The following is a 25,707-nucleotide window of genomic DNA, read 5'->3' as shown; positions in this document are numbered from 1 at the left end:
AACCACCAGTGTCCAATTATTTAAAGAACTTGTAAGCATACAACCCAGTAAAAAAAAATTTAATGCAATGAAAATAAGGCAAAGGACTTGATACTTCACCCAAAATGCTTTTTGGTTGGCAAGTGAGCACATGAAAAGACATCATTAGCCATTGGGGAAATGCCAATTAAACACGTAGTAAGATACCATTCTATTCATATTTACATGGCTAAAATAAAAAATGCTGGACTGGTGGCGTAGCTCTAGTGGTAGAGTGCCTGCCTAAAGCGCAAGGCCCTGAGTTCAAACTCCAGTGCTGTCAAATAAATAAATTAATAAATAGCTAAAATGCTGGTAATATGCAATGCTGACAGAGATGGAGAATAATTAGAACTTTCATATATTTTTAATATGCATGAGAAATGCTACACTTTCTCTGGCGAAGAGTTTAGCAGTCTTTTGTGAGGTTCTGTTAACCATGTAACCCAGTGAGCCCCTTACTGGGTATTTATCCTAAAGAAATGAAAACATGTTCACATTAAAATCTGTGCTTGAATGTTTATAGCAATTCTATTCATAATGGCCAAAACCTGGAAACAGCTCAACAGGTAATGGATCAACAAGCAGTGAGATATCCATACAATGAAATGCTATTCAGCAATAAAAAGTAATAGAATACTTAAAACATACAACAGCTTGAATGCATTCCAAGACATCATCCCAAATGAAAGAAACCAGTCTTAAAGATTACAAGGCTGAGCCAGGCGCCAGTGTCTCACACCTGTAATCCTAGCTATTTGGGAGACTGAGATCAGGAGGATTGTGGGTCAATGCCAACCCAGGCAAATAGTTCACGAGACCCCCATCTCCAAAATAACCAGAGCAAAATGGACTGAAGGTATGGTTCAAACAGTAGCATGTCTGTTTTGCAACCACAAAGCCCTGAGTTCAAACCCCACTCACACCAAAAAAAAAAAAAAAATTACAAGACTGTTTACCATTCATATGACATTTATGAAAAGACAAACTCTAGTAATGGAGAACAGATATTGGTTGCCAGAGGTCAAATGTAGAGACAGGATGAGACCATAAAACGATAGCACAAGGGAGTTCTTTGGGGTTATGGAACTGCTTTGTTTCCTGATCAAAGTGGTAATTATATGAAAACGTACGTGTGTTGAAACTCACAGAACTTTTTTTTTTTTATTCGTATGTGCATACAATGTTTGGGTCATTTCTCCCCTCTTCCCCTCCTTCACCTCCCCCATTCCCTCCTCTCCCCCACCCCCTCACTGCCAGGCAGAAACTATTTTGCCCTTATCTCTAGTTTTGAAACTCACAGAACTTACACCCCAAAAGTTATTTGATGAAAAAAAACACAAAATAATACTAATGATGCAGATGTGGAACAACTGGAACTTGTCACGTTGCAGGTAAGAATATGAATCATGAACAACTTCTTTAGGAAACAGTTTATGGTTAAACTCCTAAAGCTGAGCTTATACATACCCTACTTCCCAACAGTACAGAAATGCATACATGTGGTCACCAAAAGACCTGCCTGAATGATGCAAGTACATAATCTGCACTGTATATAGAACCCAAACTTGGATGTACTGACGTCTATCAATGTTAGAATGGAGAAATAAATTACTGTGTGTGTTCATGTAACAGAATACTATGCAACTATAAAAATAAACTGTTGCACATGACAATATGGATGTTGTATAAACAAATGTTGAGTGAAAACATTTCAGACAAAAGAACATGCTCTATGTCAGTAGTTCTTAGATTATTGTCCTGAGATCTCAAGTTGTCTCTGAGACTATTTCAGGGAGTCTGAAAGGTCAAAACAGTTTTCATGGTAATACTTTGTCCTTTTTGCTCTTAATTCTTCAGTTAGTACACAGTGGAGTTTGAAGGACGCATGAATTAGGAGCCAAGCAGAAGACGATTCATACGAACATTTGAATAGAAAAAGTTTAAGTATTAACTATATTAACTATGATAGGACTAACTCCAAGGGGTTAAAACAATTATAATGGATACCATAAGGGTCGAGGATCAGTACAAGAAAGGAAAGACTGGAAGAGAGCCCCTCCCCTAAGGCTGGGATTCAGACCTTGGAGAAAGTCTGATTGCAGTTCCCTGTTTGGCAGAAAACTTTGTTGGTTTTCTCAGGCCAGACCTGGTATACAGTATCCTGCAGAGTGGTATTGGTAGGCAGACCTAACAAGCAGGAACTCAGAGCCAGAACTGGCAAATAGGATCAATTTTTCCAGAGTACAAGTTGCCAAACCTGGGAAGCAGAGTGCTGAGGTACCTAGGAGGCATGCTGAGAATCTACCTGTTGGGTTACTACTAGATCTCAATGGAACCTTTCAGGAGAAGGTCTGATTGCAGCTCACTGGATGGTAGATAAGTTTGTCAAGCCTCTGTACTCACCATAAGACAACAAATAAATGTACGTGCAAACTAGGAAAGCAAGTGTCTTTCTGCAGTGTCCCTACATCACCCTCTACTGACAGCTTAAGTATGGATCATGCCAGCTACAAGGAGAACAGGAGCCAGTTCTTATTACAGGGCTGAGAGGCCATAAATAGATAATGGGCACACTGTGTGATAGTGATGAGTCAGCTCTGATAGCTAATGTAATGTGTGTTTATGAATTCTTGTGTTTTTAAAATTCCTCTTAACTTATAATATAAATATTATTAGTTATAACCCACATAAAAAAGTCTTGGGGGTCCTTCATTACTAAATGTGTAAAAGGATCATAAGATAAAAAGTTGGAGGACTGCTGCTTTAACAACAGGTGGACTTACCCATGATGCTGGAAGTCCAGTAGAGAAGAGCACAAAGGAGGCCCCTGGGTGTTTCTCATCAGGGTGCATTTACTTTGTGGAAGTTCATTCAACTATAAACTAAGGATTTGTTGTCTCCTTCCCTCCTCCCTGGTACTGAGATTAGAACTCAGGGCCTTGTGCTTGCTAGGCAAGTGCTCTACCACTTGAGCCACTCCTCCAGTCCTTTTAGCTTTAGATTATTTTTCATATAGAGTCTTGTATTTCTGCCCCTACTAGCCTGAACTGCGATCTTCCTACCTATGGCCTCCCATATAGCTGGAATGACAGGCAGGCACTGTCACACCCACCTTACTGGTTGAGATGGGGGGGTCTTGCTAGCTTTTTGCCCAGGCTGCTTGTTGAACCACGATCCTCCCAATCTCCACCTCCTAAGTAGCTGGGATTACAAGTGCAAGCTACCATGCCTGGCCCTGTATTTAGAATTTGTTAAGGCTTTGTATGTATATTATATTTCAGTAAAAGCAAAGACTCTTCTCTCTCTTCTAACCTCCATACCTTGCTATAATGGCAGACACTCTACCACTTGAGCTATACCCCAGCCCCATACCCTCTTGTAAAACCTGTAGGTAACTTTAAAAATTAGCATAAACTTAACACTGGCTAGTTTTCATAATGACGTTGAAGAACAAAATCGGTACAGGTTAAAAGAAAACTGTGGCCTTTCACAGTTCCATATACTTTGTATTTCCCCAATATACATGCAGTGTATGTTACAATAAAGAAATTTCCAAGATAAATAGTTTATAAAGAAAAGAGGTTTATTTAGTATAGTTTTGGAGGCTGAACGTCTACAACATGATGAGGGCTGATGGCAAATGTCATCATGGCGGGAACACAAGTGGAGAGGAATTGATCACACAGCAAGACAGACAACCGAGAGAGGTTTGGGGGTCAGGCTCAATGTTCTTGAGAGAAGTCCCTTAAGAAATAAATCAGTTCCTTCTGAGAGCAGCATTCCCAGTGACCTCCCACAAGGCCCCACATCCTAAAGGTTCTTTCACCTCTCAGCATTGTTACACTGAAGAAGCTTCTTGCACTTGCACCTTGGGGGACAGCCTCAAACCATCTTCATACCAAAACACACAGACAGGTGGTTTCTTAACAGAATGCTAAAAGGCCCTCGGTTCTTCTCAAGTGCTTAAGGGCTCTCCAGGTAGGGCTGTGTGTGTGTGCACCAGTTCTAAGATTAGTTACAATTTCCCCTATAATTTGTGATTTGCTTTGGGAGAATATTATCCTCTGTGATTTGTTTAAGCATTTGACTTAAGATATTTCCTTTTGTTATCTGTTATTCTGGATGCTAATTTTGCTTCTCTTTTTGATTCTTCATCTGGTCTTCTTATAGTCTTATTCTTTTCCGTGCAGTTTTGGAGTTTAATTCTTTTAACATATCATCTAGGTTATTCTCTTTTGTAGAACCTACCTAATCATCTTAGATATTTCACTTGAGTTTTTTTTTCTTTTGGTAAGCTAGAAGCTACATGGTCATCTTGACAATTTTAATAATAAGTAGTGTTAACTTGGAAAGGGAGGTCATGTATGATACATTGTGATTCAACTAAATAATATAAGAAACTCTTTCTCTGAAATGCCTTTAACTCATGCAACAGGCCATTCCTGGCTTCAAAGTCTTGTTCAGTAGCCCACAAGTCAGGCATTCAGGATACATTTTTCTCATAAAAACATGGGATATTTTGGCTTGATCATCTGTGATGTACCTAAAGTATAGATAGTATTAATTGTGTGTATGAATAGTCTTGCCATCATTTATAGCAGTTTTGGTGGGAAGCTATTTTCAGAGAACATATTTTCTTTCTTACAGCCTAAGCAGCTAATCTTTTGGGCCCTATCTCTTTACTTCATACCTGGAGGAGAGAAATGTAGAAAGGGCAGCAGGTGGTGTAGGCCTGCATCTGGAAGTAAACAAAGGGTGAGAGTGGCATGAACAGTGAAGATGGGAGTGAGGCTGTGGGTCTTCTGGATCACTGGCAGTTACATTGAGGTCACTGGTATAGGAGATGGGACCATGCTGTGAAAGGGAGGTCAGGGAAATGGTATTTTCTTCCAACTGCCAGTGCACAGTCCTCATGAGAGTGCTTAGTATGATTGTTACAGAAGTTTCAGAAGAGTTTAGTTGGTGTTCTTTTTTCGTTTCCTCCCCTTTCTCCATCCCCACTGACGGGAGATAGCATGAGCCTGGGGATCTCAAGATTTGAGGAACTTGAGAGAACAGAGGAATAAGAAAGGAAGAGAAGGCTGGAGCAACTTTTAGAATTGTGGAGACAGTTGTGGATAGAGAGGGGGTTTATGTTCTGTGACTTATCCCTCCATGTCTGATTGCTTACTGCTATTACTATTCTCTAGTACTCTGTACTCTAGTAGTTTCATCAAACTCATAAGGCTGAAAGAAGAGAATAACCTTTGTAACAAAATGCTAGAAGCATACAAATAAGTGTTGATTTGTGTAAATATATTTCAGGTGTGTTTGGTCTTCTGATGATTACATATTTAGGCAGAGTCTTTACTGAAACAAGATGTATGTTGATATTTCATTGTGGAGGCAGCAGCAGGAGTTTGGTTATTAGAGTCTGGCCTTCAGAGCCTTCACTCAGGCCCTGCTGCTTCCTTGCTGTCTCCGTCTTTGGCTTCTCATTTGTGACATACGGCGCCAAGTTTCTGCTTTACAGAATGGCTAAGAGGATTTAAAAAACTGGTATATAATAGGTACTCAATAAATTCGATTTTTCTTTCTTCATGGAAGTTATATTTTGTTTAGATTAGTAAATTATACACACTCTAGTGGTTCTGATTTTTTTGTCCAGTTGGATTCTTGAAATATATTCAGTTTGAGATTGATAATGTAGCCTTAGTTCAATCTCCACTAAAATGAGTCAGCCCAAAAACTTCATCAGGAAGAGCTGCCTAATTTTGAGAATATAAATGACAACTTTAAAATAATTTTAATTTAAATATAGTACCTTAAGTAGGTACTATTTACTGAACATGCACATTAACCAAAACTCAAATAAATGAAAAGGTACCAAGAGTCTCTCCACTAGAGAAAACTATTCCTGTTCTTCTATCACCCCTTCTAGTCCAGAGCCATTTATTATTTAAAAAAAAAAAAAAGAATTTTGCTTTGTTTCTAGGTGTAAAACAAAGGTATATCCAGATAATCTTCCTACAACAAGTGTGGTGATTGTTTTCCACAATGAAGCATGGAGCACACTTCTGCGAACTGTCCATAGTGTCATTAATCGCTCACCAAGGCACATGATAGAAGAGATTGTTCTTGTAGATGATGCCAGTGAAAGAGGTAAGTTTTAAATTCTAATCCCAGTAATGTGCTACCTTTTGTCACTAATGGTTTACAAACTAATTGCTATAATTTTCAGTGTAATAATTTTATATAAATGTCCAATTTATCCAAAAATACTTATAGCATTTGAACTCATTTACCTATATGAAAAGTATATCCTTATGAAAGTTAAAGTTTAAGCATTTAATTAGTGCTGCATCTTGATCTTATTTTTTTAAAAAACAATGCTTTAGAATGCAAATGTTTGTGTAGAACAGTGGGGGGAAAATTGTTAGGATTTCCTCCTTGGCAACCTTTAGTCCTGAGTTAGCAGACAGAGTCAGCTAGATCCACCTTAGTCATGAATGGAGAAATTTAGTTCTGTGTATAGTAGGAGGTATCTTTGGTAGCAAAATGGAATCTAAGTTGGAAGAGCCTTAGTTCTTCAGGTTCTTCTCAGGTATTCCTATTTCCTTGCTTGTAAAGTTTCATGAATGATACATAGCTAGGTACATAAAAGGAATACACCAGATTAAAAGGTGGTATGTAATACCACTTTAATCTCATAGTAAATCTCTGCAATGACTTTTGTCTAATCATCCTTCTGAGAATTTCAGAATTTTTCCACAAGCTTAGAACCTCCAGCCTGTTTCATGAAACACTCTTTGGGAAAAAGATAATTAGGTGTCTCAGGCCAAATTAGGTGTCTGTATTCTGAGTACTACTTGAAGATTTCACACTGCAGAATACATAGAAGACTTTCACTTAGTCCATCAGTAAAAGAGACTTGTTAAACTTAGAAACCCAGCATTTTCTAATCTTTTTTTTTTCTTGTAGCACATCTATGTAGGAATCGTTGGTATCATGTATTCCTAGGTTCACATAAGAAAATTCTAGAGGGAAGTACAGAAAATAGCTTCCTACTGCTTTTCCCTCCTTCCTTGAAAAGCTTTAAACTTCATGGCCCATCATTTTTACTTTTTTTAGTGTCTTCAACTCTTTTGCCTATTCTCTCATTGCATCCACTGAGATGGTTTAGTCAAATATTATACCCTCTCCTTCCTGTGCCCACACTAAATATGTGCATTTAAAAGTAATTAACTTTAATCACATCATATATTATTAGGAGTAATTTATGTGTTAGTAACAATTTAAATCTTACCATTTTGCTAGATTGTACAAGTGCTAGTGAAGAATATGATACAGCTTCTCAAGTTCCTTATAGCTTATCTGCTTTCTTTAATTAAAGAAATAATTTATAATCACAAAATATTTAAGTAGTATTTAATATATTTCAGTGTCAAAATGAATGAGCGCTATTATGCATTAAGAATATTATGCATTAAGAATACCTAAAAAAAGAAATAATTACTATTGATTGCAAAAGTATATATCTCATGTGGATAATTTTTTGCTAGCAGTTAATCCTTTAAGAAAATTCATCTAATTTAAGGAACAGTATATGCAGTCATGCATCACTTAACAATGGGGAGAGTTCTGAGAAATGTATCATTAGATGATTTTGTCATTGTGCAAACATAAGATATACTTACAAAGACGTCTATAATGTCACTACGTGATACAATCTCAGGCACCCATCATGCATACTGTCATTGACCAAAATATTATGCTGCACATAACTGTACAAACATTTATCCTGCAAGTGACTTGTGCTTGGTTTACTTACATGTTGATATTTGCTAAATTAAATACTTCTCAAAGGGAGATATTTTTCTCAGATAAAATGAATTTCCATTTCCTCCTTTGGTTTTCTGTTATTCTGCAAGTACCTACAAAGACTGTGAGAATAGGAAGTTTTTGTGTAATGTGACCTCATTGGAAATGTGGGTGTACCCACAACTCTGGGTGACAAATTTGCATATACCAGTTCTCTCCCTTTCTTCATGCAGGCCTTACTTAATACTCTACCCTAAATCTGTGAGTGACAGCTGGTATAAGCAGGTGTCTACTTTGCTGTTCCACTAGGGGCTTATAGTCACTAGGTAGGGTTCCCCCAGTGCTACCCCAGAGTCCCTGATCAGGGTTTTGATTTTCCTTTATCTTGCTGCCTTTTTAAAAAGCCTAAAAATCCAGCCAGACCTAGTGATACATATTAGTAGTCTCAGCACTCAAGAGTTGTGGAGGCAGAAGGATTATAAATTGAAGGCCCACCTGGTCTACATAGTCAGACTCATGTCTCCAAAAGAAAAAGAAAATAAGAAAATCTCAAGAATCCAGGTTTCTATTTCTGATATCTGGGAACCATTATGTATTGTTTCTTGTGGTTATAATTGCAGGTTTACTATCCAGATTGAGTTTCCTAATGTGATTTTCTTTGGCACCATTGTGTAGATGACTGTTGTTGGATTCACAAACCAACGGAAGCTCTTTGCTTTTATGTAATTCTTTAAGTCTGCTTTTTCCTACTCATGAGACACGTTTCTCACCTGGACTGCTAAAATAAACCAGCAGTCTAGTCTCTGTGCATAAACTTTCATCCCCTCCCATGTGTTCACCACAGTGCACACAGAATGAGCTTTTCAGCATGCAAATGTGGTCATGTCACTTCTCTTATTGAGACCTTCATGACTTGGCCTCATCTTGCATCTGCAGTCACATCTTAAACCATTTTCCTCCACTCCAATCCCATACTTCCACTCGTTGTCCATAATTTGCCTGTGCTGGTGCTGTTCTCTCTTCTAGAGACTGTGCTGTAGGAAGCATTCTTCTCTATCCTCTCCCCAGCCTGGTTAGCATCTAATCACCCTCAGAGGTCAGCTCAAGTATGATTTATTTAGAGAGGGATTCTGTGACCTCCCTAGACATGGACACTCTCCTGGACTTTGATGTCCTTCTGAACACATCTTAGAACACTCCTTACTCCTGCACAGCTCTCATCAAAGTTTTCCTTCATTGACTTGTCTGTTTCATGTCTGTCTTCCTCCATTAGACTGACCTCTCCATTAGGCCCGTTTGCTAACCATTGTCGCCTCTGTGCCCACAATGCCTGTCACATAGAAAATGGCCTAGAACTTTTTGAATAAATAAATGATCTACTAGCATTTACTCCTCATATTTGCTTCTTCTTAATTAGAATGTATAGCATACATAGTATGCTCATGGCCTCAGGATATTTGATTTCAGTTACTCTACTAAGTAGTTCTGTTTGTTAAAGAAGTATGAAATAGGTACTACAATTATCCCATTTTATTAATGAGGTTTAGCGTGATAAAGAGGTATCCAAACTCTGTAAGCCAGGGACTTGACCTCTTAACCACTATGTATCTCATTTCTGATCACTTTGGACACAACTTTCCTATTATAGAATCTGTAGTGAAGTCAGATGAATCCCTAATTCCTGTTGGAAGTTACGTGATCATAATCTCAGGAAGTTAAGACTTAGAACTTTTATAGTGCTCCTAATCTGAAATGACTTTTAGTTTTCTTACTTAACAAAGGAAAGGCAAGATAGAATCAGATTTATTAGACTCTTGAATTACTTGTTCTTTACAGGTCCATGTAATATTTCTCAGATATTGCTGTAAACTGTAATTTTTTCCTGACATTCTCATTTTTTTACTTCCTTATGCTCCCTGGTGCTTAGAGATCCACTGATTGGGCAATAGTTGTAATGATATTGTAATAAATAAAATTTACCCTTGTTTTTTGGATGAAGTAGGAGCTCCTAATCATAATCATTTAACCTCTTATGAAGTGATACTTGATCATTATGATTCTCCTACCTAGCCTTAAGTCCATAATTATATATCCTCAGAAAGGAACACACCTCTGTTTCACAGCCTTACTGTATGAAGGGCACAGATGCCAAGAAAACTTGTAAAATAACAAGCTTTTTGAGTTACACCACTGAATCAGGCTTTGTTCACAAATGACAGAGTATTACAGCTTTCAGACTTACGGAACTTGGAGAGTAGATAGCTTTAGTTTTTAATAAGCATTTTAACTATCTCATATTTTTGAGAAAAGTTGTGGGGAGGCACACTGTGATACACTCAACCTTTATTGATCTAAGGTACTAGATGTGCCTTACCACATGAGATTCTGTCAAATTCTAGTCATAAAGTATACTTATCTATATTTGTGTCAGATTAAATGCTTCCACAGTCCTGAATTACTCTCTAGAGTTCCCTTCTAGAATATTCTCTGTTGTGTGTGTGTGTGTGTGTGTGTGTGTGTGTGTGTGTGTGTGTGTGTGTGTGTGTGTATGGTGTGTGGTACTGGCATTTGAATCAGGGCTTACAACTTGAGCCACCAACCTTTTTTTGCAATGGGTTTTTTCAAGATAGGGTCTTGTGAACTATTTGCCTGGGCTGTCTTTGAACCACAATCCTCCTGATCTCTGCCTCCCGAGTAGCTAGGATTACAGGCGTGAGCCACCGGCACCCGACGCTTATTTTTGTTTTTTGAGTTAGGGTATTACTGTCCTGCTCAGGCTGACCTGGAACTCACTATGTAGGCTAGGCTGGCATCAGCTCACAATCATCCTCCCTTTGTCTTTGTTTCCTTAGTGCTGGGATTATAGGCATGTACCACCATCCCAGTTCTTTTAGAATATTCCTGCTGTGGATGAAAAGTTGGGTATTAAAGTGAGGCAGACTTGAGTTTGAATCTTAGATCCAACCCTTAACAAACTGTATCACCTTGATCAAATTCACATAACAGTCTGAGCCTTGGATTTGATTCCTAAAATATGCATAATAACACAACCTCACAGGTACTTAGAAGGACTGAATAAGAAAATACGTCACTAGTTTAACATTGTGCTAAATAAGTCACGTAATGTTAGCTGTATCCAGGTGTGGTAGCTCACACCTGCAGAGTCCCAACTTCTCATAAGGGAGATTGGGAAGATCATGGTTTAAGATCAGCCTGGGTAAAAAAATGAGTGAGGCCTCACTGCAAATGTTTTTCTCTATGATTACCACTGTTCCCACCTTTTTGCTCAAGAATCTTGTTAGGTCTTTCTAATCTTAAAACTCAGTTTGTAAAGGTCTAGCAGTGTATATTAGAGTCTCCTTTTTAGTCCGAAGAGTATGGTGATCAGTAAGCCAGTTTGTTTCTGCTTCTGACAAATACCTCACAATTTTCAGAACTGTAACAGCTGTGGTATATTGGTGTGTTCTATTTCTTCTCTCTGTTGAAGTCTGGATTTAGTGTTCTAGAACTACTTTCTTTCTGTTGCTGTTTCTTAAGCATGAAAAGAAAAAGCAACATCTTTGCCTGACAGAGTTACTTTGAGAAGTTGTGGTGATATGCCTGTCCTTCATGATATCTGAACAGAAGATGCTCCCTACATGCACCATGTTAGGAGCAGATACAGTCCAGCTGTAGTCCACACTCCCATAAAAGAAAAAGGCTTCCTTTTAGGAAATGCGTTGCTGAGGCAGGGAGCATCACTGGAGTGCTCAGTAAATATGTGTTGAATGAATATTGCAGATCAAAATTGCTTTACATCTGTGTAGCACCAATTCACTCTTTTTTCATGTTACTGTTCTGTTAATTTTTCAGACTTTTTGAAAAGACCTCTAGAGAGTTATGTGAAAAAACTCAAAGTTCCAGTTCATGTAATTCGAATGGAACAGCGTTCTGGATTGATTAGAGCGAGGTTAAAAGGAGCTGCTGTGTCCAAAGGCCAAGTGATCACCTTCTTGGATGCTCACTGTGAGTGTACAGCAGGGTGGCTGGAGCCTCTCTTAGCCAGAATCAAACATGACAGGTAATTTTCTGGAGTCTGTAATTTTGTTCTCAGTACCTTTGTTATCTTTGTCCTAAACTGTATGGTGAGTTACAAAATTCTATATTTTTAAATAAATGCAAAAAATAATTTCTTCTCATGTTGCCTTTAAAATGTTCTGAAGAGCACAGTAAAGAAAATGTGAAGAAGACCAGGTCTGGTGGTGAAGTTTGCAGACCATCTTGGTGATGGATTAGGAAGCATGATGTTAGACTATGTATCAGATGCTCTGTTTACCCATCAGGAGCAGAACAGATAGAAAGTGAACTCAAGGAAGATAGGATAAAACCCTTTAGTTGTCCCTGCTCCCTAAGGCTAACATTGAGGCAGGCAGGTTATCTCATCTCTGCCCGCATCTTCCTTGGAACTGCAGCTCAGCTTGTAGCACAGCAAGTACAAGAACTAAGAGAAGCACAATGCTTAACTGAATAGTACTATAATCTCAGATAATGCAGGAAGAGTGTTGCTGCAGTGCACACCTATGTTACGCATTTCAAAGAATTACCTATTGCCTGACCCTGTCTTAGTTCTTTGAGGAGAGAACCTAGCTTCTACACCTGTTGTCAGTTGAATGTCTCCTTGTCATGGCAATTAGAGCTAGAGACTGTCTGTATCAACATAAGGGTTTAGAGTTTAGTAGTCATGTGGAGACTGGCGGGAACCAAGGCCACTGCATCTGTTCTGTTTATTTACAAATGCTGGGCCTACAACTCTCTACTTTCAGCGATGAATAAGAAAGACCAGCATTCGACCAAGGGGAAAATCCTGCAGCTTTAGGAAGAAGCTCATTGCCCTGAAGAATCAAAGGAACAGAGTATCTCTATAAATTGTTTTCTATAAATAACAGATAACTGATTTAGAAAATACTTGCTTGCATAAAGATAACAGCCTTAGAAAGAAGAGCCTGAACCCATAGGGAAAAAGCAACTTGAAGTGATAACAGTATAGGATAAAATTTGGTAAAGTAACAAACACAATAGCTTCCAGTTTGGGCTATGTGGTAGATTAGATATCCTAAATAACTTTCCTACTGAATAAAATATAAAAGAAAATTTTAAATACATTGAGTTGGCACAAAGATAAGAAATTTGTGATCTCAAAAGAGAGCAAATTAGCAGTCCATGCATTAAAGCTGGCTTTTAGTTATAAGATTTATGCCAAACTCTGGTTTTTTTTTTTTTTTTGTGGGACTGGAGTTTGAAATCAGGGCTTCATGCTTGCAAAGCAGTTGCTGTACCACTTGAGCCATACCTCCAGTACGTTTTGCTCTAATTATTTTGGAGATGGAGTCTCAAGAACTATTTGTCCAGACTGGCCACAAACCAAGGTCCTCCCAGTGTCAGCCCCCAAAGTAGTTAGGATTACAGATGTGAGCCACTGATGCCTGGAGTATATTTATTTTTAAAATACTCAAGATGCAGGGCTTAGTGGAGTGGCTCAAGTGGTAGAATGCCTGCCTAGCAAGTGTGAGGCCACGAATTCAAGCTTCAAGCCCCAGCATCACCAAAAAACAAACAAACAAAAAACCCTCAAAATGCCAGTTGAAAAACTCTTAAATATATAACCAGATAGTCGGTTTGTATATAAAAAAATACAAACCTGAAGGAAAAATGTCTTTTCTAATAACTTGAAAATACAAAACTTTAAAATTCTGAGATATATCTTAATGTTATTGTATTAATAAAAACGTGAGAAAATAACATCTTAAGTTGAGAGCAATATGGGGAAACTGTAGGAAATAATATATATTTCCAGAAAGCAGTGAGGAATAACATCATTAATTCAGTAATCTCAGTGCTTGAGTTTACTCCTAAAGCAAAGCAAACGCTTTTGGACATGAACAAACTCAGTTACCTCACTAGCAGAAATATTATAAAGAATACAAATGTCCAAGAGTTGCTTATTAAGAAAATTATTACTTTAGAATGATTAAATATTAGTTACTAAAAGTGTTATTTTTAAAAATATGTATAAATACCATACAATTTTTTACATGTGGTATAAATAGTATAAAGATGTTTGGGAAAGGTGCAAGAGGTTGTTAATCAACAAGTAACTATGACACTAATTTGGTGAGGACATGGCAAGTTTTTCACCATTGTCTTTAACATTATAGAATGAATTTTTACATAGTTGTTACAGTAAGCAAGAACATTTTGAAAGGTTTTAAAATTTGCTTTTGTGATGTTAGGAGAACAGTGGTATGTCCTATCATTGATGTAATCAGCGATGACACTTTTGAGTACATGGCAGGCTCTGATATGACTTACGGTGGATTCAACTGGAAGCTCAACTTTCGCTGGTATCCTGTTCCCCAAAGAGAAATGGACAGAAGAAAAGGTGATCGGACTCTCCCTGTGAGGTAATTTGTCAGACATTTTTCCTAAAGCATTATTGACAGAGGATTGTAAAACTTCAGGAATCATATTAAAAGAATTTTAAGTGTGCTTTGAGACACACAAAGGGATTGTATACTTCATATGTAGCTAAGAGGCATATTTCACAAATCAGTATTTCTTTATTATTATTTAGTAATTTATTTTTATTTATTTATTTTTTATGCTTCCCACCATAGCCATAGGTGGGGTGGCAGGCTTGGACACTGTGCCAGTCTCTTGGTTGAGATGTAGTTCTCAGGATCTGTTTGCCCTGACTGGACTAGAACCTTGATGCTCCAGATCTCAGCTTCCCCAAGTGGTTAGAATTACAGGGCTACAGGCACCTGGAAGTTGAAACTCTTTAGATTAAAATTATATGTCCCTGTAACATTCTACTTACTAAGTCTTTACTACAAAACAAGTTTTTTACTAAGTGGGGGAAGGCAATACAAATCTTATAATTTATCTGATCATTTGCTTTGAAATGAGATTCTTTTCGTTTTGCTTTTTCCATATGATTAGAAACACATTTGCTTTTAATTTTTTATATTTATTTATTGGTGGGTCTGTGGTTCGAATTCAGGGCCTTAGGCATTCTACCACTTGAGCCACTCCACCAGTCCACAAATCAATATTTTAAAGAGGAATTTTTCTTCCAGTCAATTAATAAAATTAGAATTTTTTTCATGTGTTCTGGAAATTTAGCACACATGCAGAATGATGACATCATATATATGTTCTTAAACTGTTACATGAAAATGTATAAGTCTAGTCTATGCTTAAGTCAAAGTGCTCCTTAATTAATTAAATAATACATAAAACTGGGTTCTTGACTATAAGATTTTTAATTCAGAGTGTTACCATCCAGATGATAGTTACTGACTGAAAAGGTTAGAAAAACTTATATCAGACATTAATATTAGAATTAACACAAAGTATGAAAAGAATTAGCATTAATACATTTGTAAAGTTTTCTTTTTTCCCACACTTGATCACATAGATTTTTTTTCTTCAGAAAGTGATAAAAATCTTCATGCTATTCAGGACATGAAATTTTGACCTCTGAGCTTCCTGAGCCAACCTAGGATTTTTCCCAGTTGCATACCCTCCAACCACTTCTGTAGTTCCTTTAGTTGCTTCAGAACCGAGTTTGTACTTCTATTCTGGGCTTCTCAGGGATGCTTCCAGTACAGGTCTGGAAAATGGAAGGGATTTTTTTTTTTACTGTGTTCTTTTCCCAAGCCAACCTGAGTTCTTACCAGTACAATGGACTTTCCCTTTCTTTAGCTCTTGCTTCAGTTCAGCATCTAAATCAGGGATTCCTAAACATTTCAAAGATAATGGACTTCTTTGAAAATCTGATAAAAAGCTATGGGTCTTCTCTAATGGGGAAGAAATGTACATGCACTTACACAAGATTCAGCAGCTCAGGAAACCCCAGTACAGGATGATACCTCTGGGCATTGGTCTGTTTCCTTTGACTTCTAAAAGTTTAACCTTTTCTCATTCTTTCTCTTCTAAAATCAGAATAGTCCAAATCTTTTTCGGAAACCACTATTTTCACCAGAAAGGCAAATACTGCGACCCTAAATAGGACATAGAATGAATAGATTTTAGGATTACAGAGGTGACCAATCATCTTAAAATATGATTCTTCAGAATAACCTTGGATCCTAGAATTTTATTGTTTTTTTCCCAGCTGGAGTCCATTTTTTTCCTCCATATTCATTCTTCATAGAAATGAAATGGTTAGCTGATGCTCATTTATTTAAATCTGCCCTCTTTATTATTTCCCACCTTCACCTTATATCTTGCATTCATATCTGTATATTAAGGAATTGGGCTCCTCTTTTGCAGGAGTATATTGATTTTATTCTGTATTTCCTCTCCTCATGTTTTCGTCCTAAAATCTCATGTTTTTGCAGAATTTGCCACCTTTAGAATCTGGCGTGTTAAGCCTAACCTGACTGTAGTTTGCTAAAATAGTCAACTTCCTTTATAATTGCTAGAGACTGTGGAATGAGTACATAATCAGATGCAGAAATAGCTTCAATTTAAGGAACCTGGGGTTGAAAGTCAGGACCAAGGGCCAAGAAAGATGCTAAAACTAGGAAGCATCCTAAGGACTTTGACAGAGAGCAATGTGTAAACAATGGGTCTAGCAGACAGCATGACTAGGGTGTGGGTCCTTGGTGACACAGAAAGCCCTTGGGGTCTATGAAAGTTTCTGAAGAGTGTGATAGTAAACAGTAGTCTATAATTAAAAACAGTTATCAAACTACAGTGCTTTTTTTTGTTTTTTTAAAGGAGGAAAGACTTGTTTTGGCTCATAAAACTATAGTACTTGTAAAAACAAAAACTGATTATAAATTTTTAAATCATTAAAATTAATGGTATAGTATTATGATTGAATTTCAGAACACCTACAATGGCAGGAGGCCTTTTTTCAATAGACAGAGATTACTTTCAGGAAATTGGAACATACGATGCTGGAATGGATATTTGGGGAGGAGAAAACCTAGAAATTTCCTTTAGGGTAAGTTCCCTTTGAAAAACATCTTTTACTTAACCTCAAATATAGTTATACTTGGATTATTCATGTTATCTCTAAATAAAAAATAACAAATTTAATGTGAGTTTAATCTGACTCCCCAGCCTTGGACCTATTAAAAAGTTTGATGATACTATTAAGTGTTCATTATAAAATATTTTAGCAAATAATCTAGTTATCTTAATAGTCTAGCTGTAAAACTTATATGAGTCTCTAGTTTTTATTTCCTATAATTTTCTAGGAAGTGATTCAAACTATAGAAAAATAAAATGTCATTTATATATGCTAACTTTTACTGTCAAAAGCACAGTTTTACATTGTGTGATAGGCTTTTTGTCTGATGTGAAAATTGTTCTCTTATATAAAACTTTATCAGCTTTATGAAAAGAAAAGGCACAGCAGTTCTGAGATGTCTAATTTAACCCAATTGGTCAACCTTTCCAACTCATGTTCACTAAAATCAGTATATTTAGATGACATGGTAGATTCTTAAATAATCAACTCTGCCACATAGCTTGTTATAGTGGAAGCCACACTAAAATGTACTAAAATTGAACCAGAGGGAACTCACATATTGTCGGTGAGTTGCTCTGTCCTCTTGTGAAAAGAGAGAGGTTATCTTGGAGAGTCTATCCAGCCTAACACTTCATGATTCTGGAAAAACTTGAAAGGCAGGCACACTAAATATTTTACAATCAAAACTTTTTAAAATGTAACTTTTACTTGTAAATAGTTTTGAGATTTTGAATTACATGAGAAAAATACAATTCGAAAGGAGGAAAAGGTTTATGTTGAATTATAGTCTATACTTGATCTTTCTTTTGCTCCGTTTTTGTTTTTATTGCTCTAACAAATAGAACAGAACATGCTATCACTATCACTGAAGAACTCATAATGGATCTGGCTTTGGTTCCCAATATACAAGTGGTAGCACAGGTTTGGAGAGGGTGAGCAGAAAAGAATCTGTCTGGATACTCCATGATCAGTTTTTTGCTTTTTGTAAAGCTCCATTAATAAATATATTATACATGCAAAACAAAGAATTTGAGCATTTCATGAATTAATGTGTCCTTGTTAATAAGAGCTAGTTGCAGTTCACCAGTTTGAGTGTAATGATGCCATTCTGAATCATGGCCTGCATTTAGAAAAATTCTGCTCTACATGTCACTTTTTTTTTCTGTATTTAGCCTTTAACCTGTCTTTTCTGTATTTTAATCTTTCAGTTTTGGTTTAATCAAAGCCAAAAAATTAGAGAAACACTTATCCCTGATGTATTGGCTTTATAATCAAATAGTAGGAACTCCTCTAGATGCCCTTGACCCTGTAAAATTTTAAATATGGAACTCAGTAGATACCAACACAGTTTTTTAAAAACTACCAGTGTCCAACATGGTCTTCTTTGCCTTTGTTTTCAGATAGTTTTGTTGATGGAGTAGAGATGCCAGTTCACAATAAATTTTCCATTTAAGTTTGAGTAAGAGCCAAACATGCTCCTATTGAATCAAAAAGAAAAATGCCAGGAGAAAACTAAGATAAGTTTTTCCTGGTTACTGAGCAATGTCTTGCTGTTGTTTTCAGATTTGGCAGTGTGGAGGGACTTTGGAAATTGTTACCTGCTCACACGTTGGACATGTGTTTCGGAAAGCTACGCCTTACACGTTTCCAGGAGGGACAGGGCAGATTATCAATAAAAACAATAGACGGCTTGCAGAAGTGTGGATGGATGAATTCAAGAATTTCTTCTACATAATTTCTCCAGGTTGGTTTATTTTGCATTAGAAATACAAGACTGTACCTTCCTTGTCCCTGATCCTAATGCTTTCCAAGGAGAGTTAGGAAGGTGGAAGCAAAGTTTTTAGAGACTACCGAAAGGAGTAATGAAACCACACTAGAGAAAAGCACTTGACAGAATGCCTGATAACATATTATTACTAGTAATACTAAATTATCCTGGTCAGTTTTGCCAGCCCTGGTATTACTGATGTTTATCTCAGAGTCTGCACCTTTAGCTACTCCACCATCCCTTTTTTGTAAAGGGTTTTTTGAGATAAGGTCTTGTGAACTATTTGCCTGGGCTGGCTTCGAACCAAGATCCTCCTGAGTAGCTAGGATTATAGGTGTGAGCTAATGGCGCCTGGCCCTTTTTTTCTTTTTTTTTTAAAGCATTTGATGTTTATTCTTGTGAGGTTTCATATAGTTGATTCTCATTTTCCTAGCTTGTATGATTTTTTCTGGATTTTTGGCTTTTTTTATCCAACATTAAAACCCCACTCTGTTAGCATGGTTTTAAAACAGTGTGTCCTGAGCATTCTCCGTGAGCAGGCCCTTGATGCCATCATACAAGGCTTTCATCAAACTATCTAGCATCACAAGACCAGTACAGAGCCCTAAAACACCTCAAGGAACTTCTCCAGGAACTTTTCTCTATTATTTAGGGTTTTGTGGAGGCTGTTGTTTTACCAGGCATATATCTGCCTGACATTGTTACTTTTTTGTCATCATTTTTCAGTTACTACAAGACTGTCAAGTAGCAGTGTACACATGTAAGAGAAAGCTGATTGGAAACAATGGCACTGTTTATAATTTAAATAAAATTGATCCTGATTTTTTGTTTTTGCCTTAACATATATTAAAGTTTCCTGATTCCATATAGCTTATATTTGTGTATACTGTTATTAGTATGTGTTTCATTTTTACATGAATTTCATTTTCCTTTGAAAAATTAAAATACATTTTAAAGCCTTTTCCTTGTTTTATACTTTGGAGGTAGATTCATGGTATGTCACTTATATAGTCACACATCACTTACCCAAATGATATTACTTTTCTCATTCAGCTGCTAGACTCAATACATAAATTGAGTCTATGTATTACCTGATAGAACTCTTAATAATTCAGAGTCAATTATTTCTTTGAACAGGTGTAACCAAGGTAGATTATGGAGATATATCATCAAGACTTGGTCTAAGACACAAACTACAATGCAAACCTTTCTCTTGGTACCTAGAGAATATCTACCCTGATTCTCAAATTCCACGTCACTATTTCTCCTTGGGAGAGGTAAAAACATATATGTATATATTCTGTGTGGTTATTGTGTTCTTTCTTTCATTTAAAAATTAGAGGTTAAACTTCCAACTTCTAAGGGTACTTAAAGTATCTTCATATCAAAATTATATAACCTCAAGTATGAGAAACTACTTCTTATCTGATATAGTCTGCTTCATACACTCAGATCTTAAGTTTTTATCATGTTATATTTTATTTAAAAAGAATGCTACATGATTGAGGACATGGATAAGTTCAAAAACTTATACTGCTTGTGGAAAAAAAAAATTGGGCACCTACTTTGGAAAAAATCTGGCATTTCCTAAAACTGTTAGATAGAATTTATATGGTAATACGATCCAACTACTTTTTTCCTCCCATGAGAAATAAAAATATTTTTCTCCACACACACACAAAAAGAAAAGAATGCTATGCCCCTAATCTTTGGACTCTTGTCCAAGATTCTGGACTCTGGTTAGAATATAGCAGTGTCTTTGGTAGGCCTGTGTCTCAAGCCACTTGAGAGCATGTGCTTCTAAAGCTGATTTCCTAGTGTTAGTCCAAATCAGAGTTTGAGAAGTATCAAAGTGAAGATAAATTACAAAGAACTGACTGGGAAATCAGAAAGACTATTCGAAATGAATTGTATTTATGGCACATGTCTGTTTTTTTTGGGAGTTTTAAATCTCTCAGGACAGGGAAGTTGGAAAGAACATTGAGAAATATGTTTGTTTCTGCTTATGCCTTTAGTTATTTCTCTTAGAACTCAGCAGAAATTTTTTTGAAACCTGAAATAATGTGCCTAATAAGGCTTATAATCAGTTAAGATAAATTAGCAAATTAGTTGTACCTTGCAGGAGCCTTTTTAATCCCAGTGAGTGCTCCTTCTATGGGATCTGGTATTGACACATTTTTACCTTTTGTTATAACTGCCAGATAGTCAAAAGGAACTATTTCTTGTTCACTGTTTCTAGAATGTCAATAGCCATCCATTCTATCTCCCAGCCAGACCTCTGCTCTGTGTTTAAGAATCCAACTTTAGTCTTCTTTTAACCTGGAGGTCTTTTTTTTTTTTTTTTTTTTTTTTTAATTCACAGTGTTCAGTCACTAGGTCAGAGTTCTCTCAGAAGCCTGAGTTCTTCTCCTTGATGGAAGACTGCTATCTTCTCCTGTAGCCTTAGCAAATTTCTATTCCTTCATTACCAAGAAAGAAGCCTTTGTCTTTTTATCGAATTCTCTTCTGTTGACTTCTTAGTTACTGTTCTTTCATTTATTTTTCCTTTTTAGTTACCATTCTTGTATTTTTGTTTTCATGATTGCTCTAGAAATTTTAGTATGCATTCCTGAATTATTACAGTCTACCTTAAAGTTAGAATTTTACTGGTTTGCAGTTTTACTGACTTTTCTCTCCTAGTTTTTGAAGCAGAAGTGTTGGACTACTATGTCCTACCTTTTCTTTATTAGAGTACAATACTCTAAGATATTGGACCATAAGATTCAAGGTTTCCTTTTTTAATAATCCTTTAGTTCCCCAAGATTCCTCTTTATGCTAGCTCAAGGCAGTGACTTTCAACACCGTAGTAGTGAGTTATATGTCAGTTAAGCAGCTTATGATTACTGTTTTTCAGCAGTCTAGAAAAAGTATATGAAAGTGCATTGCATATAGTAAAAGAATTTTTTGCTTTACTGAGTCATGATGTAAGATATATTTCTTTCTATAAGTTGTGATTTAAAAAGTCTGAAAACCACTGTCTTTTTTAAGGGAACATGAAGATTCTCTTCTGAATAGCCTTATAGTTATGTTTGTAGAATTTACTATAAGATGTCTTTGATCTTTTTGTTAACTCTTTCTTTCATTGTCCACCTTTCTAATAGATACTTACCTTTTCTGTGTCCCATGCCTTTCTGCCCAGAGAACACAAGAGTTCTACCTTGTCCTCATACAGTCATTATTTCTTCTCCCACCCCTTCTTAAACTCCCTTGCTTGGATTTTTTTCAGAGGCAGTCTTAACAGTTAAAGGATCTTATGTGTACATAGGCCCTTTGTATGAAAATTTAGCCATCCTTGTTTTGAATTCATAATCACTTAACTTACAGAAAGGCTCTAGAGAAAGAAAAAAGAAGTTCTGTTCTTCCAGGAATCAGTAGTACACTGCAGCCTACAGGCTAAATCCAACTTGCTGCCCATTTTTATATAAATAAACTTTTATTGAAACATAACCATGCCCATGTATGTACTCACTGCCTTTAGCTACTTTTGCACTAAAGCAGTAGAGTTGAGTAGTTGGCACAGAAACCGTATTGGTCCCCAAGCCTAAAATACTCTGGTCCCTTTACAAAATACCTGCTGACCCCTGAGATATGCAGTTAGGAGTGATCACTGAATCTTGGCAGCCTTCCTTATCCCATATCCTGTTCTAGCTTGTCATTGATCACTTGGAGCATTTATTGAGGCATTTTCTCTAGTTGATAAAAGTCAAACTTCTTTTGCTTCCTTCCTCCTCCTTACCTCATATGCTTTCTCCCACTTTTCCAATAGAAAAATTCCATTTCTATTGCGATGATGTACCTAGAGATAGGTATATACTGTGTATTCTTGCCTTCTTTCCATTGTTCTTTCACTGTAGCAGTGTGTTTCCTTAACAGCTGGGCCCTCTGCAATTCATTGCATGTCTTTCAGTTATAAAACTGGTTTTTATAGAAAAAATATGAGGCCAAGTAGAGGGAAAAATTCCAGTCTTTTTTTGTGACAAATGGGTAGGACAAATGTCCTTTTGTAAGTCATAATTACACGTGATAATATATGTGGACAGGGCCAAAACTAGGTGTATATCATTCAGTCTTCCTGACACTCGGGAAAAGTAACCTCCAGCTCTAGAAAAAACTTCTTCAGTTTTTTCATTCATTCAACAAATATTTGAGTACCTACAATATGATAGGTACCATTTAAGTACTAGGAATACAACAGTGAATAAAAATCCTGCTCTTGTTCATCTTATAAACTATTATGAAAAATATACACTATGTCTGGTAGTACCAAGAGCAGAAGGGATAAGCTGGGCACTGGTTGCTCATGCCTGTAATCCTAGCTACTCAGGAAGCAGAGATTAGGAGAATCCCAGTTCAAGGCCAGTCTGAGCAATTAGTTTGGAAGATCCTATCTCAAAATTCCCCAACACAAAAACAAAGCTGACAGAGTGACTCAAATGATAGGGTTCCTGTCTAGTAAGTATCAGGCCCTGAATTCAAGTCCCAATACTGCAAAATAAAACCCAGAAGGTATACTGAATAATGACTTGTGAACATGGGCAATGGTATTGTTTTATGGAGGACAGTTGAAAAAGACATCTCCTAAGGTAATTTCTGAACTGAGGTCTGAAGGAAGTGAATGAGCAAGACTTGTAAATTTCTGGGGAAAGAGTATTCTGGGCACAGGAAAGTATTAAGTACAAAGCTTCCTAAGATGAGAGTGTATTTGACATGTTTAAGAAGCAGCAGGGAGGCTAGTTGTCTAGAATAGAATGAAAAAGTAGGAGGGTAGTAAAGATAAGGTAAAAAATATAATAGAAGTCGAATCAGAGCTCACAGACCAGAATAAGAGTTTTGGATTTTATTCTGAGTAAAATGGGAAACCAGAGAGATGAACAAACTTCCATTTGAAAAAGGATTAGATTGTCTATTGTATGGAGCAGAACTGTACAGGAACAGGAGTAGAACTGGTATATTGGTGAAAGGAAGAGAGTAGTGAAAGATTGTAATCAAGGTTTTAGCCTAACACTGGTACTGCATGATTGCCATTATGGATATAGGAAGGCCTGTAGGAAGAGCAGGTTCTGAAAGGATTCACTAGGGGTGTTTGGGTCACATTAAAGTTGGGATCCAAGTGGCTTATTTAAACATCTCCAGTTTGGGGAAGAGGTTGGCAGTAAAGATCTAAATTTAATGGTTTTCCTACAGCCAGCATTATACTTAACGGAGAAAAGCTGAAACCATTCCCTCTGAAGTCAGGAACCAGACAAGGATGCCCACTATCTCCATTCCTATTCAACATAGTACTGGAATTCCTAGCCAGAGCAATTAGGCAAGAAGAGGGAATAAAAGGAATACAAATAGGTAAAGAAACTGTCAAAATATCCCTATTTGCAGATGACATGATCCTATACCTTAAAGACCCAAAAATTCTACTCAGAAGCTTCTAGACATCATCAATAGCTATAGCAAGGTAGCAGGATATAAAATCAACATAGAAAAGTCATTAGCATTTCTATACACTAACAATGAGCAAACGGAAAAAGAATGTATGAAAACAATTCCATTTACGATAGTCTCAAAAAAAATCAAATACCTAGGTGTAAACCTAACAAAAGATGTGAAAGACCTCTACAAGGAAAACTATACACTTCTGAAGAAAGAGATTGAGGAAGACTATAGAAAGTGGAGAGATCTCCCATGCTCATGGATTGGTAGAATCAACATAGTAAAAATGTCGATACTCCCAAAAGTAATCTACATGTTTAATGCAATTTCCATCAAAATTCCAGTGACATTCATTAAAGAGATTGAAAAATCTACCGTGAAATTTATATGGAAACACAGGAAGCCACGAATAGCCAAGGCAATACTCAGTCAAAAGAACAATGCTGGAGGTATCACAATACCTGACTTCAAACTATATTACAAAGCAGTAGCAATAAAAACAGCATGGTACTGGCACATAAACAGACATGAAGACCAGTGGAACAGAATAGAGGACCCCAGATATGAAGCCACAAAACTATAACCAACTTGTCTTTGACAAAGGAGCTAAAAATATACGATGGAGAAAAAGCAGCCTCTTCAACAAAAACTGCTGGGAAAACTGGTTAACAGTCTGCAAAAAACTGAAACTAGATCCATGTTTATCACCCTATACCAATATTAACTCAAAATGGATCAAGGATCTTAATATCAGACCACAAACTCTAAAGTTGATACAGGAAAGAGTAGGAAATACTCTGGAGTTAGTAAGTATAGGTAAGAACTTTCTCAATGAAACCTCAGCAGCACAGCAACTAAGAGATAGCATAGATAAATAGGACTTCATAAAGCTAAAAAGCTTCTGTTCATCAAAAGAAATGGTCTCTAAACTGAAGAGAACACTCACAGAGTGGGAGAAAATATTTGCCAGCTATACATCAGACAAAGGACTGATAACCAGAATATATAGGGAACTTAAAAACCTAAATTCTCCCAAAACTAATGAACCAATAAAGAAATGGGCAAGTGAACTAAGCAGAACTTTCTCAAAAGAAGAAATTCAAATGGCCAAAAAACACATGAAAAAATGCTCACCATCTCTAGCAATAAAGGAAATGCAAATTAAAACCACACTAAGATTCCACCTCACCCCTGTTAGAATAGCCATCATCAGCAACACCACCACCAACAGGTGTTGGCGAGGATGCGGGGGAAAAAGGAACCCTCTTACACTGTTGGTGGGAATGTAAACTAGTACAGCCACTCTGGAAAAAAATTTGGAGGCTACTTAAAAAGCTAGACATTGATCTACCATATGATCCAGCAATACCACTCTTGGGGATATACCCAAAAGACTGTGACACAGGTTACTCCAGAGGCACCTGCACACCCATGTTTATTGCGGCACTATTCACAGTAGCCAAGTTATGGAAACAGCCAAGATGCCCCACCACTGACGAATGGATTAAGAAAATGTGGTATCTATACACAGTGGAATTTTATGCAGCCATGAAGAAGAACGAAATGTTATCATTCGCTGGTAAATGAATAGAATTGGAGAACATCATTCTGAGTGAGGTTAGCCTGGCCCAAA

The 25,707-nt window shown here is 36.8% G+C and overlaps 1 protein-coding gene across 1 annotated transcript in view; it reads left to right on the top strand.

Annotated features, from left to right (window-relative positions):
- Positions 1 to 25,707, top strand: part of Galnt1 (polypeptide N-acetylgalactosaminyltransferase 1) — a 106,352-nt gene that overhangs the window by 64,571 nt on the left and 16,074 nt on the right. The window contains exons 4-9 of the mRNA XM_074069997.1: positions 5,996 to 6,162; positions 11,674 to 11,881; positions 14,091 to 14,261; positions 16,696 to 16,813; positions 18,407 to 18,587; positions 19,749 to 19,888. Of these exons, the coding sequence (XP_073926098.1) occupies positions 5,996 to 6,162; positions 11,674 to 11,881; positions 14,091 to 14,261; positions 16,696 to 16,813; positions 18,407 to 18,587; positions 19,749 to 19,888 (985 nt within the window). The remainder of the gene's footprint in view (positions 1 to 5,995; positions 6,163 to 11,673; positions 11,882 to 14,090; positions 14,262 to 16,695; positions 16,814 to 18,406; positions 18,588 to 19,748; positions 19,889 to 25,707) is intronic.

Source organism: Castor canadensis, chromosome 4 (genome assembly GCF_047511655.1).
Source record: "Castor canadensis chromosome 4, mCasCan1.hap1v2, whole genome shotgun sequence".
NCBI lineage: Eukaryota > Metazoa > Chordata > Mammalia > Rodentia > Castoridae > Castor > Castor canadensis.
The sequence above is the reverse complement of the archived record's forward strand: the minus strand, read 5'-3'. Positions and strand labels throughout refer to the sequence as shown.